The sequence below is a fragment of the Sprattus sprattus genome (assembly GCF_963457725.1).
Source record: "Sprattus sprattus genome assembly, chromosome: 17".
Classification (NCBI taxonomy): Eukaryota; Metazoa; Chordata; class Actinopteri; order Clupeiformes; family Clupeidae; genus Sprattus; species Sprattus sprattus.
The window spans coordinates 9,949,896-9,968,654 of record NC_137915.1 but is presented as its reverse complement, the minus strand read 5'-3'; the positions used below and the strand labels follow the sequence as shown (position 1 = coordinate 9,968,654).

Genomic DNA, 18,759 nt, shown 5'->3' with positions numbered 1-18,759 from the left:
CTCACTAGGTACGCAGATTCTCAGCAGGTGAGTGCTGTTCCAAATCTAATACTCCGTGGTGCACTTACCGGAAATTACGATCGCGACAAGCCCCGCGTTCGTCTTTTTCGAGCTGAGCGGCTCTGCCTGGGTCCGCCTCTTCCGCTACGTTGACAAGATGGCGGCCGTTGAGAATGGACAGTGTACCCTGCTTCCACACTCAGCGTTTGGACCGTTATGAGTACAGATACGGGTCCTTTGGGTATACTTCTTTTCGACGCGGAAATGGGAAATCTGGAAACGGAACACCCTACATACTCACACTAAGGATGGTAGGTACGGTAGGTAGGGAAAACGGAACAGACCATTGTTTACTTACAATCTGAGATCTGGGCCATCAGAAGATTCTATGTTCTTTTCAGGTGCGCAGTCAATCACAACAACAGGGTTTTATAATTATCAGATTTGAGTGACAAATAATTATTTACACATATATATACAAGGCTCAAATCTGTCAACATTTAGAAAATGTAAAATAAAAAAAACATTCATCAAAATTCCTTCAGGATCATGGAGAACGGGCAGGAGCGCGTGGAGGTGGAGGAGGACGGCCAGCTGAAGTCGCTCACTGTCAACGGTAAGGAGCAGATGCTCAGGCTGGATAGCAAGTGAGACGCAGGGCGTGGGGCACAGCGCAGCGCAGACACCCCACCACCACTCACCCAAACACCAACTCAACTCAACCCCTGACCTCAGCCCGACACCGACCGACCAACCAATGGAACTGATAACTGCACATAACACTCACACACTCGCACAAAGGTATAACACAGGTATTCCATGCTTCTCTCTCTCTCTCTCTTGCTTATTCCTCCTCTGTTGCACCTTCCACCTGTCTATACCGCTCTATCTCTCTCTATGCTCTCTCTCCTACACTTCTTTTGTCATTATTTCGCTCTCTCTCTCTCTTTCTCTCCCTCTCTCTCTCTCTCCATAGCTCTTTCTATCTCTCTATCTCGCTGAAATGCATACAGTAGACCAGTGCAGTTTCTTTCCTTCTATGAACTGGACCTGTGTTTTTCGCTGGAGATACTTATATGATCACCACGAGAGACCAGCAGGATGGGTGAAAATGAAATGGTAGCTTTTGTCGTCGTTATAGTTATTCAATTATTATTATTACTAGTATTATTATTATGATGAACATTCTTTTGGGACCATTGTCTATCTAGGACCACAGGAGCTCTCTTGAACTTCCCTTCTGGTTTTGTATTTTTGGTTTTTATTTCCCCTCCTGCTCCTCACACTTCAGCTGTGTAACAGCTCTTTCCCTTATCTCTCGAAGAGCACATTGCCTTTTTGGGCTGACACACACGCTGTGCATCTGAAGGAGCCTTTTGCCTTGCTTTTCATCTCATCTGGGATAGTTTAATCCTGTTTGACTTGGACGTCTTAACCCCCATTCTGCCCTAATATTTAAACCCGACCACAGCCTCCTAACTGGTGTTAGCAACTTTCCATTTGTACGTGCTACTAGATTATTACTAATTTAGGAGTGTTTAAAATGCATTATTACTCTATTTTATTAAGGCTTTTTTTCTAATTGTATGTTTTGGATGGAAGAGTGTTTTTCATTTCTGCATGATTGCCGGTGACACTTTTTGTTTTTTTCATTGTAAGTACATCATAACCTCAAACCAAGAACTGAGAATATTAGAGACATAGTATTTAAATGTGTTATAACAAATGCATACAAAGGGGATTTATGTACTTTGTAAAGAAAATCCAAGTAGTGAAAAAAAAACTAAAACAAAGATTTTCACAATGGATCAATAAATCTCAGTTTTCACCCTTTTGGGGGTTGTTGCACTCACGCTGTCTGTGTGATGATTGTGTCAAATCTGGTGATGTCACTTTTAAAACATGCTTCTCTAATGTGTGTGTTGACTGTGTGTGTGTGTGTGTGTGTGTGTGTGTGTGTTTGAGCCTGCTCACTGGTGTGTCTTAACACAAAGCCACACTAAAACACCTGCCATGAAATAAAACGGTTTGCTCACTGCAACATCACCTCCACAAACTCACTGAACTTCCAGGTCACTGCTTCACTAACTGTCGACATTTTTAGTCCTCTTGTTATTCCTCATGGTCACCTCTGTAACTGATTTGCTGCATTGGGGTTGGATCCAGCAAACATTTGACCGAGACGAGAACAAAAATGGATTTGATGAGGATGACATTGAAATCATATAAGCCAAAGGGTATGTGCATCATCGAGAAGTCATAGAACTTTAAAGGTGACTTCTGTGCTAGTTAAACAGTAACCACTGTGTTTGTGTGTGTGTGTGTGTGGTGTTGTTTTTTTAATTTTCTTTTAATACCATCCAAACGGCTTCTATGCGCTTGAGTGCAAACTGAATGCCCAGTGGTGTAACAGAGCAAGCTCTGTCTCCTCTCCCCTACAGCCAGCGTCCATTTATTACTCTTAATAACGGCCTCTTGCCTGGCGGTTTTGGGTGTAGCCTTTGAGATCAGGGTTTACTTAGCCTCCATTTTTTGATGCATGTTTTTTAAAAGCAACTAGTTCTGGTATTTTTCTTCAAATTAATTGTTATGGTATTTCATCTTGTGAAGGACATAAACACACCGGTCTTTCCAACTAGCCACCTAGGCCATGAAATGTGCAGTTCTGTGGTCTGGGTCGGACAACCCTGCGAATATGTAAAAAAAGAGCTGTCATAGCATTATATAGTCAAAAGACATGAGCGCTAGCTGTGCTGTTGGTTTTTTATGCCTTTTTATTGGTTAGATTGTTAGTTTTTGACCAAACATCTTACTGTTGCTTTAGCACTAGTAGTCACTGTGGTGGTGAAACTCTTTCTGGTCACTACCACTGTGTGTGTGTGTGTGTTGACAGTGTAATTCAGTCCAAATGTGTGTGTACTATGTCCTGTCAAAACGATAGTGTGATTGTGGATACATTTTTGTGTGCTGTGTGTTCATCTATGTCTGTTTAGCAAAGTATCTGTCGTAGACTGGTCTGAGGTAGTCTCTCTGTGTGTGTGTGTGTGTGTGTGTGTGTGTGTGTGTGTGTCTGTTTTCTTAGGGTTAGAGAATGTGATGACATTTTTGAATGAGCCGTGTCTCCTCCTAGCTCTCCCCAGCTCTTCACCCGTGTCTTGTCTGACCTCCTAACTCCGCTCCTAAACAAGCCTGTGTGTGTGTGTGTGTGTGTGTGTGTGTGTGTGTAAAATATGTCCTGTCTGACCTCTTAACTCTGCTCCTAAACAAGGCGTTCTGCCCAGATTTAGAGCCGCGCGCTGAACCGCTCTCTCTCATTTGGCCTGTCTTTAAACATCACATGAAGCAGGATGAATTCTACATTTGATTGAAAAGCGTGTGGTTTGCCTCTGGCCCCCACCATGCCACTGCAGGAAGAGTTCTGAGTTTCTGACGGCTTCATAATGTGGGCGGGGGCATGCCTCAACCTGTACCTGTACCTGTACCTGAACCTTCTCATGCCAAAGACTTGATTAGCGTTGCGTAACTTTGAACGTAAATCATGGATGTGCAAAATGTGCAAGATTAAAACCCTGCACAGGCCACAGCTCTGAGCCCATTGTTGCACTGTTTGTTCTCACAGCTTCCTGCCCACAGATGCTATCTACCGAGGCTATTGGCTGTGACTAACAGCCCCTCATGGCATTGACTATAAAGAGGGTGGAGGCTGTTATAGCTAGCGATGCATGACTTGTAGCTAGAGGGCTCAAGGAGAGAAATACGTGTGTGTTTAAAAAGGAGACAAGCGCTTGCACAGGAAGCATAACACAAATACACACCAGTCTTGTGGAATGTGCCAGAAGTCAGTTTGTTTACTCTGCTCGCAGTACATTTTTGTGAGCGTGAAGCTTAAGCTTGTGTTTGAGGGCGAGAGGGAGAGAAGGTGGGGGAGGAAGAGGAAGAGAGAGAGAGAGGGAAATGCCCTTGCCCGCTGCTGATTGCTGGGGGAGATTGCCAGAAGGTCCCTTCAATGCATTTTTTATCAAAACTGCATCCGGTTACAGGGGACACACTGCCTGCCCTTTGAATTTGAGCCCCATCAATTAGGAAATGCTCTCATTCAGTGTGATAAAACAGGGCCCTAACCCACCTCTATAAGTGATGGCTCCTTTACTCCAGCATTATCACAACATACCTTTGATTCTGAATGCCATAAACATAGGGTTTATAGGTGTTGGACTAACATCAGTCCAACCAAGAGGGAGATTATAATCCCACGGGGTGTGTGTGTGTGTGTGTGTGTGTGTGTGTGTGTGTGTGTGTGTGTGTGTGTGTGTCCGGGTTTGTTAGTGTGTTGAGAGGGGGAGAGAGAGAGTTCCAGCAGAAAGGGATTAGCACATCACAGCACATCTCATCAGCTCAAACACACAGACAGGTGCTCCACTGGCCTGTTCTGCATGGATTGCTGATAAGATTTATCGCTTTTAAGTGAATTTGACCTTTATGTGTGAATTCTACAGACTGTGTTTGATGTAAACAGATAGAGGGCTAGCAGATTGTGTTGACATTGATGGTATTTGGCAGAAGCCATGTTTGCGCTAGTGAGCTTTTCATAGTACAATGCCTCCCTCTCCTGGCGTAAAGCTCTAAATGCAGCCTTTGATCTGAACGTGTTAATTGCATAGCTTTTTTTAATATGATTTCTTTAGGTAAAGTGATACAGACTTGATACAGAGATATTTGGCAATGGCTGTAGAATCGAATGCTACATCAGTTAGTATGTGTAGTGACAACCTCTGTCATCGATGTTTATTTGTCTGTCTCTGAACATCATTGAATAGCCTAATTAAATTAGTCAGAACCTGGTCATTAAGAATGTTTTACATTTTCATGTAAGTGCTATTTAGAGCACAACACTACACTTTAAATCCAGACTACAGAGTGTCATTACTTTTACTCTAGAACGAATTCAATACGCGATTGATCAGAGGTTTACGATAGATGGTGCTGTTTCTCCCTGGTTTTCGACTTGGACGTCACCCACCACCTGCTCACATTAGAATTCTTGTCCAGTTTTGACAGCAGCATGGCGGAAGAAACATTGACAGAGCTTTAGCCAGTTTTGTGTGTGTGTGTGTGTGTGTGTGTGTGTGTGTGTGTGTGTGTGTGTGTGTGTGTGTGCCAAAGAAACAGCGTCACTAGCTCTTCACCTTCCCACGCTGTTGTGTTTTCATGTTGAAAAATATCTCCAAAGTTACTTCTCTAAATCAAAGAAAGTACAATCTATTAGGGGAGACCAGGTAGGCTACAGTTGTGCATAGTTATTATCTTGTTCAAAATGTTGGCATAAGTGACACCTTTCGATTTAACATACAGGTCTATGCAGCATAGCCTACATCTTTTGTCTCGATATCGCTAATGTGCTCAATTACATGTGTTTTTAAGTCTTTCTCAAACTTTCATCTAAATGCTGTGAATGCCAGGTGTCGGAGACAGCGGTCACAGTGGCCGATGACAATTTTATTGCAACAGCCTTGCATTATCCAGACCAAACTAGTGGTGGACAAGGATTATTTGCCAGTGAGATTACAACATTTCAAACCAAGGGTTTCACAATTTCGCAGCAGTGGCTAAACTATTTCATTTCACTGGTTGCGACTGATTGTGGTGTTACAATTGTCCCCGGCCGACCCCTTCTAATAGGCTACTATTTGATAAGGCAATTGGAATATAAAATATTGTGTGCAATAATTGTACTTGGATCTAGTTCGGAAATCAGTCATCACAACCACCTGTTGGCCTACTTGAGTTCCTGCCAAAATGCATCAGTTGTGCAGTCAAAATCTTGGGCAACTGTGCCCGAGAAAACAGTTCTGTCTTAACTATCACAGAGATCGAGACGCAAGATGTAATTTCGAACGTAACATACTGATGCCATCACACATTGTCTGTGGGTTTCATCGCATCAAGTTAGACAGGATCTTAAGACATAACATTAAATTAGGTAAATGACATCTGTCTCCACAACTGTAGGCTACCTGTAGAAGGCTATACATAGGCTACACAATTTAAGGGAAATAGGCCTATAATGGAATCATTATGACCCACCGACACTCCTGCGAATAAGATCACCTGTAAGACCTCGGGAGTTAATTTCTAGGACCGGCGGTCGAAGTGAGGCAAATATTGAGACTCAAGATTGACACTTTCAAATTTGTCTCATGCAACACAAAACTCTTATCATTCAGTAATGAAGCCTGTGCGTCCTCGACAGGCCGGACGGTTCCTTGACACGACGCTCATCAACGCCCGGCTGTGTCTGGGCCCCCTGGCTGCCTTATGAAAGATGAGACTGATAGTGTATAGGCGGTTTGGAAAAGATCCGGTTTTGCGCCAGCTCCTTCAAGCGATGGCTCTAGCCCCCGCTATCTCGGCTCAGGCCACAGCACCGGACGGTGTGGCTACGGGAAGATATGGAGTTATGGGGGTCGACGGGGAGAGAGCGCAAAAGTAAAGCTCCTTACTGCCTATGCTGACGCGGCTTTTTTTGGTGGTGATCCTCAATGTCGCTGAATAGCGGCGTTTATGTGAGAGGAGTAAGTATTCCCCTCGCAACCCTGGCAGGGAGCCAGTTACCAGGTCACTGACTCTTGGTGTGGTTCATTTTCTGAAGGTGCTGCCTCTGCTTTCTGTTGCTGGTTGGCTGTAGTTAAATGTGAATATGGAACTGTCCAAGGGTGCCCTTATATTAGGTTGGGGACAAATGCTCTGAGTCAGTATAATGTTTCTCAGCACCTGTTTAAACTCACAGTTTAGATTGTTTGCGTAACATTAGTAAAGCTGCTTTGTTAGTTAGGCTACAAGATGATTCCAGTATCACATATCACAGTAATGCATACAAGTTTGAGGCGCATGGGATCATGTTTTGTTCAGAGTTAAGATTACTTTGAAATGTAGTCCATCACTAAATATACAAATTACCTAGCAATTTATTGAATTACTAATGTAAAGGGATTACAAAAACACAATCTTATCTGAATACTCTAGGATTACTTATGGATTGCATCCAAATCAAACATGGAAAATATCGCACCTTATGCTAAAAATATTATTTCTTTCCCTTAAAAGATCTCAAAACATTTTCAATGCAGATAAAATGCATTTTGCATATCCAGCATGTACAGTTGGTCACAGTACTGGCACAAACTGTGTAGCCTACTGTGTGTATTCTGCAACATGCGGGACGTGGCTTCTTTTTTGAGTAGCCTACGTTTTGGTTGCTGCTGTTTTTTAATAAAAGAACACATGGAGCATTTACTCAAATTGTTCATCTTCCATTTTCAATGTAAATAAAAAGGAATTAAAAACTATATTATCCATAAATCATCAATAAAGACAAATATAAGTTAAGTCAACATTAACAAAACTAGCAATATAACAAGATAAGGTGTCCAGAATTGAAAACCAGAGCATGTTCAGATCGGCAGGTCGATATATCATTCAAATATTCAATATTTTCACTATCTATGAAATAAAATAGGGGTACAGTTCCAGTTTCATATTTTTTTGACCATAGCAACTGTTGTAGTGTAATAAACTATGGTGAAGGCCGACTGATATAATATGGTAGTTATTAAAGTTTGAGATTTGTCGCTCGTCACTTTTTCGAAATAATGTTGCTTAAAGGGTCTGAAAAGTCTAGCGTGAAACAACACTGAGTGTAGTGTGTGTGTGCATTTGTGTCAGGTGCGTGATGTGACATGGATAGCTTTGTTTACCACAAAAGATTCAGTGGTTGTATGATCTTAATATTTGTATTATTTAACTGGGCTAGCTTCAGTTATGGGAAGATAGAGACGTCTGCTTTCAACGTATGAAAAAGTGATGCATTGAAAAAAAGGTCTATGCTTACAAATCAACTAGGCTACTTATCACCGAGTAGCCTACGAATCCTAAATCCCCTAACCCCTCCCGTGCTTTAATCTGTAGGTTTCCTCCTGGCTTGAAAATGTATGGTCATGTTGTTGATTTCTTTGACACTTGCTATTTTTTGGTTGGGGTATATACACTGCAGTTTTCTCTAAAACTAGGCAAGCAAGTGGTTAGTAGAAGAGGAACGGTGATATTTAGCTGCAATAGTGAGCAACCAGCCCCCTCTGTTGGCCAAAACAAGCACGAGACATCTGTCCGGTCTGTTAAATTCATAGTTAAAAACGGCGACATTTCTGGGGACAGTTCCTGCTGGGGAAATGCCACCAAAAACAGGGAGGTCTTGTCACCCTGTAAGAGGAGTAACTTAGAACAGAGAGCACTGCCATATGTTCACGCTCTTAGTTGGTGTGGGCGATATTCACAGCGTACATAGGCTTCTCCAGTGTCAACATTTCTAAAATCATCTTGTCATATGTTCAGTTCAGCTAGCCAGCTAGCTAACTACAGTGAATGATGCATTCAAAATTATATTTCTAGAGGGAAATGACGTGAAAATTGTACACAGAAAAACAGCTACAGCTAACAGGAGTGCTCTGACCCCCTACAATCGTATATGGTAACATTATGCGTACCAAAATCCATATTTTGAATCCAGTATCCGTAATTTGCTCAAGTGGGCTGCAACCGGCAGTTTCGAATATTTTCTCACAATTTTTTCCCTCACATTGCTGCCTGGTGGCCTTTCGGCGCACTAGGTGGGCTGAGGCTGGCCCATCTGGCATGTGCCATATTGCCATTCCAAGCCTGGGCTCTGATAATAATACACCAAGGCCCACATGGAAGATGCACAATACATATAATCAATAAATGACATATAAATATACATACATACATACATACATACATACAATCATAAATACATATAAATACACAAGGAAAGAAGGGCTAAAAAAAAGGCACTTACCGGTATGTCAGTGTTCCCAGATCTTAGATGTGTACTTGACAGAGCTGCGGCCAGGGTCTGTCATCAGATCAATTATAACATTTGAAGAGCGGTCCAGCCGACACATAAACTTAAAAGTAAGGTTCCTCAGCAAGGCCATGAAGGTGGCTAGACCCATATTACAGAACAGCCGACTGGCTCTGAATAATCATCATTATTATAGTAACAAGCATGTAGAAGTGTAGAAGAACACAAATAGGCTCATAGGTATACAACTATATTAGGAGGAAATGCATTCTGCAGTTACAACCAGTATGATGACAACCATGAATGAAATGTGCACATAACGGTATGATCATTCCATTGCTTTGAGAGAACCGCAATGATGTTTTTCTTGAGGAGCTGAATGTTGCAAGGCTAAACATGTACTGTATATTATGAATCAGAGACGAGAGGAAACACACTGCCTTATAACAGCAGCTCATTTTTTTATTTTTTTATTTTTTACTGCAAACTGAACCAGCTCATGAGAGCTTCATCTGGTGATGGTCGTCTAGTTGGAACTAATCCGAGGTCAGAATGCCAATCACCAGGCTTGGCTCGGTCTTGTCAGGTGTGTGTGTGTCTGTTTCCTCTGGCAACCAACCTCCGCCAATCTAAATATAGAGCCTATTCATTGGCCTCACTTTCAGCACGACCCGAATAAACAAAATCACACAGAGCACAAAGGCTGCAAATCCATGCATGGAGAATGAGTCTGGGACATGGTCCGTGTTTTGTACTTGAAATTAAAGCACCGCTTTGATCCGAAGCATAAAAGCAGCCCTCCTCTTCATGACTGGGCCTATTAAAAGATCTCATTATCATTATTGCTGTTTGATTTTTTTAAGCTTTTTGTTTAAAGTAATTAAATGATAATGGATTATGCTCTTTCCCCTTTTCTTTCTCCCGTTCTCTCTTTTTAAGTCTTGTCTCCCAGGTAACCACATATAATAGAAACAAATATTGATCAGAAAAAAAAGGAGTGGACGCCCCTTTGGAAAGCATCCGCTTTGCTCTCCCTGTGGAGAAGGACCGTATGGTTTTAGAATGACTTTCTGTTTTCATTTTCATGTCTTAAAATTCAAAATCTGATATGACCGCCAGCACTGCCTTTCACGGGCAAACAAACACTGCTTGTTATTCAAGGCTGTCAGAGAAGGACCTGCTTCCACTTGAATGTTTTGCGGAGGATACTTAAGAACGAGCGACACTCATTTTCTGTTTCCAATTCCCTGACTGGGATTTAGACACTGTGATGGGGTTTGGATACCTTGACGAGAGGGGCTGTGCTCTCTTTCTCTCTCACACACACAGAGAGAGAGAGAGAGAGCGAGAGAGAGAGAGAGAGAGAGAGGGAGGGGAGGGTTTGGAGAGCAAGGGAGAGAGAGAGAGGGAAGGAGGTACCGCTGTGTGGGTGTCCGTGTGCCTTCAGTAATGGACTGCGAATTTACAGGGTCGCAGTGGCTGACCCCGTGGTAATAAGACCTCCATTCATCCGGAGAGGTAAATTGAGTCTTGCCAGGTTGCCTTTGTCTCTGTTTGACGAGGCTCATTACGCCTCTCTCTGTCTCTCCCTCATTTCGCCCAGTGTTGTCTTCTCTCTCTCGTGCCATTCCTTCCTTTCCCCTCCATCACCCTCTTCCTTCATACAATCAACAGTTCAGATCCCTGATTGTAGTCTCTGTCACATCTTTGTGCAGACAGTCGTGGAGGTGACATGGCTTGTGGAAGGAGAGCGCAAATTGAGCCGGCCGTGGCCATGCCATGGATGACATTATTAGCAGAGAGGAAGGCTCTGTCATCTGGGCGCGGGGGAGCAGGGAGGATGTTACTGTGCAACGCTCACGACACCAAGCCCCCCTACCCCCCCCCCACACCCGAGAGCTACGAAGAATATCACACCAAGACATTGCCTTACATTCGCACACACATGGGGGTACCATATATGCATAGGTGTATGGGCTATATATCTGTCCGAAGCACTGGCCAACTATGAATCCCATGATGTTGGGCTGTGATGCCCTGATGATGCAGGTTATATATTGTCCACTGTTGTTGGCAGCTGGCTAAACAGACAGCACAAACAATGAGTTGCCAAGGGCTTATTCGAAGGCTTGCAAATTAGTGAGTTTATTTTTAAATGACTGGAACCCTTGTTATTTTGTAGGTAGCTGTTCTCAACTGTTATATAAGCAAGCAGGAAAAGCTTATTTTAGTCAGATCTATTTGTTTTGATAACAGTCTAATTTGTGAATATGAACATAAAAAAAGATTTAAAGTCCTACAATTTTTAAAATGCAAAGGCCACATTTTTGAATAGCCATGAGCACAGTGTACCGATGAACTGGCAGCTCATAAGACTTTTATTGCATAATCGACATGTTAATTTTACCGACAGCATTTCATTCATTTAGTAAATTCCTCATTGTTTTCTATCCACAGGGATGAAGTGAGAATATCAAAGTGTTATTCCTTCATCCCAAGATCATCCTATCAGCTTTCGCTAACCTGTTATTTGTAGGTGAATCTGATGGCTCTGGCTTCGGTTTTGATGTGTCTCAAGTGACATGGTTTGTCAAAGGCTTGACTTGTAAATGTTCATAATATGAATAATAACTCTGGTGTTTTGAGGAGACATTATGGGGGAGGGCTGAGAGGAGAGAGACTGAGTGGAAGAGGATGCAGAGGGAGTGGTTTTCTAGAGGTAGTATGGACCTCTTTGGTAATGAAAACAGGTTCGGCACGGGAGCATCTGTCTCCTTTCTTCGGCTCTCCCTCTTTAATTACACCACACAATGGCGATGAAATCTGCCCGTAATCTCCTGGCGTAATCACCCCCTCCACTCTCAGCCCTCTCCGACGCTAATTCAATATAAATGTAAATTACCAAGAGAAAAGAATAAAGAAATCTCATTTTATTTACATGACTAATCACAATAAAAGCGTGCCACATGAAATATGAATGGAATATACGGCAGGTCTTATGAGCGAGAAAGCGAGAGAGATGCTTTGCCGGAGGGGATGTTTGAACTTTCTGTACATTTCTCCCCGGTGTTTTTGCGCGAGTATACAAACGAGTCTAGTGCTGCTGTTATTGTCTGAATGACGCTTTGATAATAGGCGATGCTTCTCATTTTGGCCCCCTGATTGTGCTTCGATGTCATGGACGTGGCTAGATAAATGCAGGAGTGTTCTGCATGAGAGAGGAAAGCAGTTGTGTAAACCTGTTGAGACACCTGTCAAAAACGGCTTGTCTCCTGACTATTTAGTATTCACCGCTCTTAAAGTTTATCCAGAGCCAAGGTTTGGTGGAAATATAAGTGACATGATAATAATCAGACACTATGGAAGACAGCCTGTGTGTGTGTGTTTGTGTGTGGGGGGTGGGTGTATGTGTATGTGTATGTGTGTGTATGTGTATGTGTATGTGTATGTGTGTGTATGTGTATGCGTGTGTGTATGTGTATGTGTATGTGTATGTGTATGTGTATGTGTATGTGTATGTGTATGTGTGTGTGTGTGTGTATGTGTATGTGTGTGTGTGTGTATGTGATTGTGAAACCTTAAGAAGAAGCACTTACCCCACTGCCTCATTAACATTCAGTAATATCATTAATATGGTGATATTTCATTGCTTTTACATGAAGCTTTCTGACTGAAATACACATCCAGAAATACATCCTAACACAGGGTGCCCAAAACCTGTTCAGAGAGATTTGGTAAATTATACCGTTTGTAAACACAAACATTCACACCATACAAGCGTACAAATTAATATCTGCGCACTGGTATACACACACACACACACACACAAACACACATACACTGATATTCGCCCTGCGCAAATGGTATGTATACACACACACACATAAACACTGATATTCACCCTGTGCAAATGGTATGTATACACACAAATAGAGACACATGCATACAAGTCACTGGTCTCTGTACACACAGATGTAGCTGATGAAAATGCCCTGGAAGAAGAGCCTCATCGCTGGCGGCAGAACTCGCTCCCCGCCCCGGCCTCCCACGGTCGCTATCTGAGGAGCAGCGCCCAGAACCCCCCTGAAGAGGAGGAGGAGAGAGGCCTACAGAGCCTGGGACTCGCCAGAGGTGTGCCCCCCAACATGACCTTAACTCCACAGGGAAGTAGTTTAGGGTGTAGGGGGTGGCAAGAGCAGGCTAGGCCTCCAGTGGGCCCCTGCTGCGCTCTCAGCTAATTCTGTATTAGCCTCAGTGAGCACTTTGCATAAAGTGAAAGGCAGCAGTATAAAACAGATGCACTTTCTTCAGAAAAAGATCACGAACAACATGTTATGAACACTATGAATGAAACAGCACCAACAGGTAATTGAGGTATGAATGCCTGTCAGTTAAAAGAGAAGCAAGAAGCCCATCCTCTATAAAGAGACTCAATTTAGGGCTAATTTTGCCTTTTGAATTTGCCTCTAAATATTCTAGCAAAGACACCCCATTTGGATACTCACTGGCAGGAGTTTAAAAGGGATTTCCTCCCTATGGAGTTGTTGGACAGAAGACGCTGTAAAATGTGTCATGTCTTACATTTCACATCAGGGGGTCATGTTCTCCAGTCTCTTTGATGTTCTTAATGAGATTTTAGGTAGCTTTCCTTGAGATTTGAAGTGCTCTTGAGTAAACTTAGGGTTTTGGTACATTATTTGCTGTGTAACCCAGCTTTTGCGTTTGGGAAGTCAAGCTAATATCTCAACTTTGTGAGCTCTGAATTGGATGTTTTTAAAAGCAATATTTCAGGAAAGGGATGGGAAATGATGCTGTGTGGGATATAAGTGGAATATTCTACCACAGTAATGGAATACTGTAACTGGCAGGCTGCCAGGTTTTTAATATTATGACCTTACAAATAGATCCAGTCGAATCACTCAACCGGCTTTAAATCACACCAAATCTGCTATTCCAAATTGGTGTATACGTTGTAATTATAGTAGTGAATTAAAGGTTAATGTGAACTCTAAGCTAAGGTAAGTCAGCATGTTCTCACTTTTCCTGATGTGTTGATGTTGCATATCTGAAGGTACGCACTCCATGATTCTGACTAGGGTTGGGTACCGACAACCGGTACCAATACGGCACCGGTTCCATACAACCGACACCTACCCGGACCGAAATGCAACGCAGATTTCGGTGCTTCCTTTCGGTGCCTGAGCAGATTTTTTTTTTATTTTTATTTTTTTTTTTAATTTAAATTTTTATAATTTAACAAAACTAGCGATAGCTAACGAGATGTAATGTTAGTGGCGTAGATCTTTCTGAGTACGATCTGTATACTTTTTTGTGTTGCTAACAGATTTCGTGGGGCACATATAAAACTGCTCCATCTCCCAATGTAGACTCTCGCCTGTGTCGCTCACGCTGCATTCTGTATGGGACTAGTGGAAACGAGATTTGTGTTGAGTAGTTGCCATGATAATGGGTTGACTTGCGTGTGGTTTCGGTTTCAAGATAAGTGTGGTTGTTCTAAGCAGAAGTTGGATACGCTTTATTAAACGGAGAGCTACCGTCTCATCCAAAGATATTCCTTCTCAATGTGAGTTCTTAAGAGAGCACTCGGACGCTACAATAACATTGCAACAGTCTGACAGCGAAGAGCAGGCAGCCTTGCACAGAGCAAGCACAAACAGAGCTAGCCATCAATATAACGGAGAACATGTCGAAAGGTAAACGATCAAAAGTGTGGCTGTATTTCGCACAAAAAGATTCAAACAGCGAGACGTGCAAAATTGCGTGTAAATGGGGGAGAGAACTCAAGAGGCCCTGAAGCTAAACTCTTAAAGGGGCAGTACACATTCACGAAACCAGTGGGTTTAAATAAATGCAAACTAATTAATATTTTTTTTTACTCTGAAGGCAAACATGCTCATATTTCTGCAAAAGTATTACTGAAGTGTGAAGTGTGTGTACAGAGTGTGTTATGTATTTATTTATATTTATTTAAGTATACTGTAAACAGTTGTTATAAGTTAATATATTGTTCATAGTTGAAGTTAAAAGGTTTGAAGCCAATTGTTTTGTATTTATTTTTATTTATAGTATACCTTAAACAGTTAATATATTGTTAAATTTGAAGAAAACTATTTGCCTTGGCAATAAATAAGCCTAATGTCTTTAATTAAAAAAAAAAAAAAAAAAAGTATCGGTTCTGGCACCGTTTAGGCATCGGTATCGTTTTAAAAGTATCGGTTATGTACCGGTATCGGAAAAAACCCAAACGATACCCATCCCTAATTCTGACATGACTTTCATCCTTTAGGATTCTTTGATTCCAGGAGGAAGAAACTGTGGTTGAAAGATACAGAGACTAAAAAGAAACGCACATCCCGATTGGCTCCCCGGATTGGTGCGTGGTTTTGAAGAAAGCCATGGTCACTGTTACATCCTTCGCAAAGAAGAGGAGATAAACACACACACACACACACACACACACACTCAAACACACACACACACACACACACACACACACACACACACACACAAACACACAATATGCCAGTGCCTCAGTGCTATCTCACCCCCTTATGTATTTACTAGTATTATTTGTACATCCCTCTAAGATGCAGGAATAGTCTCTCTTTTCTCCTTGTCCATTAGAGCCCCTGTTCAGCAGTTTAAGCCTGAATATGTAGTTACTTCTCAAGGCCACTTCCAATTCTCATGAGCTCATGTTTTGTTTTCCTGAATGTGTGATGGTTTTCCTCATGAATGTATCTTCGCCTCTAATTACCCTAAAGGAGATGTCAGTGGAGAGGGCTCGCGTCTCTCCTGCGCGCAACCTTTTAACCAGTTGTGTTAATGTGTGTTTGGATGATAGTTTTTTGTGTGTGGTGTTAACATTTCACGTGGACAGACACGGAATAGAAAGGGCACATACAAGGCCACTGCTGCTATCCGAGTTAGGAGCCATATAGAAAACAATTACTTTCAGACAAACAAATGAGAACATGAAGATCCTTCAAAGAACACGAATCTTCACAGTCTCATTTAGTATTCAGTGTCAGAAACAAGTCATTCAGAAAAACTTCACTTTCACTTACTCAAATTCATAACAGTAAGACTTTAAGCCTTATTGGATAATGTAAATGATGGGGTATTTCCTCTGTTAGCTGTATTAGTCTTTCAGTGGTCACGGAGTAGACGAGCGGTTTGGAACATGGTGACGATGGTTGGGGTGCTGGGTGGGTCGTGGGGTAAGTGAGAAATGAAAAAGACAGGGACTGACGACAGATCCGATGAGCCCAGCCCTCAGAGAGGGACTGGCCAATGAGGTCAAAGATCAGGGAGAGTCACGGCCCCTGACTAAAGCAAAGGGAGAGAGAAGTCAGGAGCAGGAGAGGGAGAGAGAGAGTGAGAAAAGGTAGAACGCTGTACATTATTTATGCGGGTAAGTGAGAGAACAAGTTGTCACCGTGCTGTCCTCCACCCCCACGTTAAACGCTGTATCAATATTTCAGGCCAAAGGGAAAGAAGCAGAAATCAATGGCGGACAATAAAAGCCCTCCTGTTTTAGACAGCCAGAGGCTTCTGTGTGATAAAAATAGAGAGCAGCTTTGACTGTCATAGTGGTGTGTGACGGTGAAGAAGCCAACTTTGAAATAAGACAGAAATAAAAAGAGAAGATCTTTGTGAAATAAATGGACATCCATTAGGGTTGTGGCCATTAACTTGGAGGTAATCTCTCTTAGGGTTGTGTGTTGTCAAATTAAACTAACATTGGATAGAGGCCAGGAACCTTGTTCGAAGCAGAAGCAAACCTCTTGACATTGAATGCTATTTAATTGGCTAAACTGATCTGGATCCATCTAGCTGTATGGAAACTAAACGTTTGTAATGTTATTTGTCCTGAGTTTACGTCAGCATTCATCAGGTGTGTGGTCTACTGCGGCTAGGAATCTGTTTTTGTGCAACACTGAGCTGAAACCACTCACAAGCACAAGGACTGATAAAGGGAAGATGTATTGGGGGCATATTTTTCTGCTGTAATATTTTAGTGGTCCTTCATGACTGAAATAATAAATCAAAGAACTGCATGAATTTCCATGTAATCTCAACTGATGAAGATGCTTGGTCTTTTGTTTTAAGAGCTACACGGTAGGATGATATTGTAACTCCATGAAGAAAATGAAGATTTCATTTTGTGTTTTGCATTTTGAGCTGATCAACATGTTTGTTGTGCTGTATAGTGAATGGCCTTTGCATACATTCTTTGGGATGTGAGGAGGTGGACATATTTTTTTGGAAACAATTATTTTCTATAACTGCATAATAAAGCTTTGAAGAAAAAGACAGCAGATTGTGTTTGTTCACTGCAGATACAGTACTTGAGTAAATCATTACTTTTGTTATATATTTGTAACACAGAAAAAAGGGTTTGTTTTCTCTAACATCAGTCAAATGGTACATTTTCTAAAACTGAAAATGAATAACCCCATTTGTGATTTGCATTCTGCATTTCCATTCATTTATTAATTGGACCAGTGGACCAGGATGGCAAATGGATTTTTACTTTTTTATGGACCCAAGAAAAGAAAAGTGAAAAAAAAGAAAAGAATAAGAAAGCCGGGGCGAAATAAAAAGAAAGAATAAGGAAGCCCACTTACCCTGCACACCCTCGGATTACTCTGTCAACGGCTCAACCATGAAGGTGGCGACATTTTCCATTTATTTCAGGACGGCTTGGTTGGGGCTATGTTGTATTATTCATATTGCTTGAAACATGCACATGACCCACCGAGTCATTTGGCCGTTGGTTCCTTGACACAACTCTCTGTGGGCTTAATTAAACAGCATGGGTGTGATGGCTCCACTCTCTCTATTGCTTTCAATTTCAAAACTGTTTCAGCACTTATTTATTTCCCCTGCTTCGAACTGCAGAACAGAAAGACTCTTTCCCAAAAGCATTTTTGCACAGATGAGGAACCTCAATACGGGAGTCCTCTGGAAGAAGAATCTGACTTTTTTTAAGGTCCAGGGATTCTGTATTTATGTCCGTGTTTGTGCACTGTGCTAGGGGGAAACAGCAGAAAGTTAAAGGGTCCCCAGGTATCCGTAGAATCTCTTCGGAATTTGCTCTGGAGTCTCATGCATGCCGTTAAATGTGATAAAGTTTCCTTTCTCGCGCTGTTAGATAAACAGCGTGTAAAGCACTCTTTGCCCTAGGGGCTGTGGAGCGCCGAGTCTGAATACATGGCTGAATCATTAACACCAACCACCATTCTCCCGTCTCCTTCTGCTGGAAAGGCAGAGAGGCAGACACTAGATGGAGGTATTCAGCATGACAAGGATTGGACACTAGTGAGGGAGGGGAGAGACAGGAAAAATACTATAATGTGTGTGTGTGTGTGTGTGTGTGTGTGTGTGTGTATATGCGTGTGTGAGAGTGTGTGTGCAGGTATATAAAAGTCTAGTGCAGATGCATTTTCGAAGTAACAGCTGATTGCTGGGTGAATAGATTTTTTTTTTTTTATCTCTAGTGGTCTCGACAAAAGAAAAAAGTGTACAATGACTGCAAACATATGCCATCTGAAAGGAATAAGGAAATGCAGTTTCTCATTAAACACATGGCCTGCTGGGCAGATTGGGTAGAGTTCAGCTCTCAGGCTAGGAAACACATTTGCTGTCTCATTGCAGGTTAGCATTGTAGGCTTGTTATGCCCCATGCCCTCCCCCCTGAAGAACTGGAAAAAGAAGACATGCTTTGTGCTCTCTGCTTCACACCACCTCTGATCTGTCTCAGGTAAACAGTCTGAGAACACAACCTCTCCTTGTAAGCCTTCACTCTCACCCTGAGGTTTCTCACCATCTCACCATCTCACCAGCCTGCCCCACTG

At 42.2% G+C, this 18,759-nt stretch overlaps 1 protein-coding gene across 6 annotated transcripts in view; it reads left to right on the top strand.

Moving 5' to 3' along the window:
- The window catches only part of dnajb6b (DnaJ heat shock protein family (Hsp40) member B6b), a 38,578-nt gene extending 21,373 nt beyond the window's left edge, over nucleotides 1-17,205 (top strand). For all 6 annotated transcript variants that reach the window (XM_080854921.1, XM_080854920.1, XM_080854923.1 and 3 more), the window contains 3 exons: nucleotides 546-616; nucleotides 12,851-13,009; nucleotides 15,186-17,205. In XM_080854921.1, the coding sequence (XP_080711047.1) occupies nucleotides 546-616; nucleotides 12,851-13,009; nucleotides 15,186-15,286 (331 nt within the window). In that variant the 3' untranslated portion in view covers nucleotides 15,287-17,205. The remainder of the gene's footprint in view (nucleotides 1-545; nucleotides 617-12,850; nucleotides 13,010-15,185) is intronic.
- Nucleotides 17,206-18,759: the final 1,554 nt, after the last annotated feature.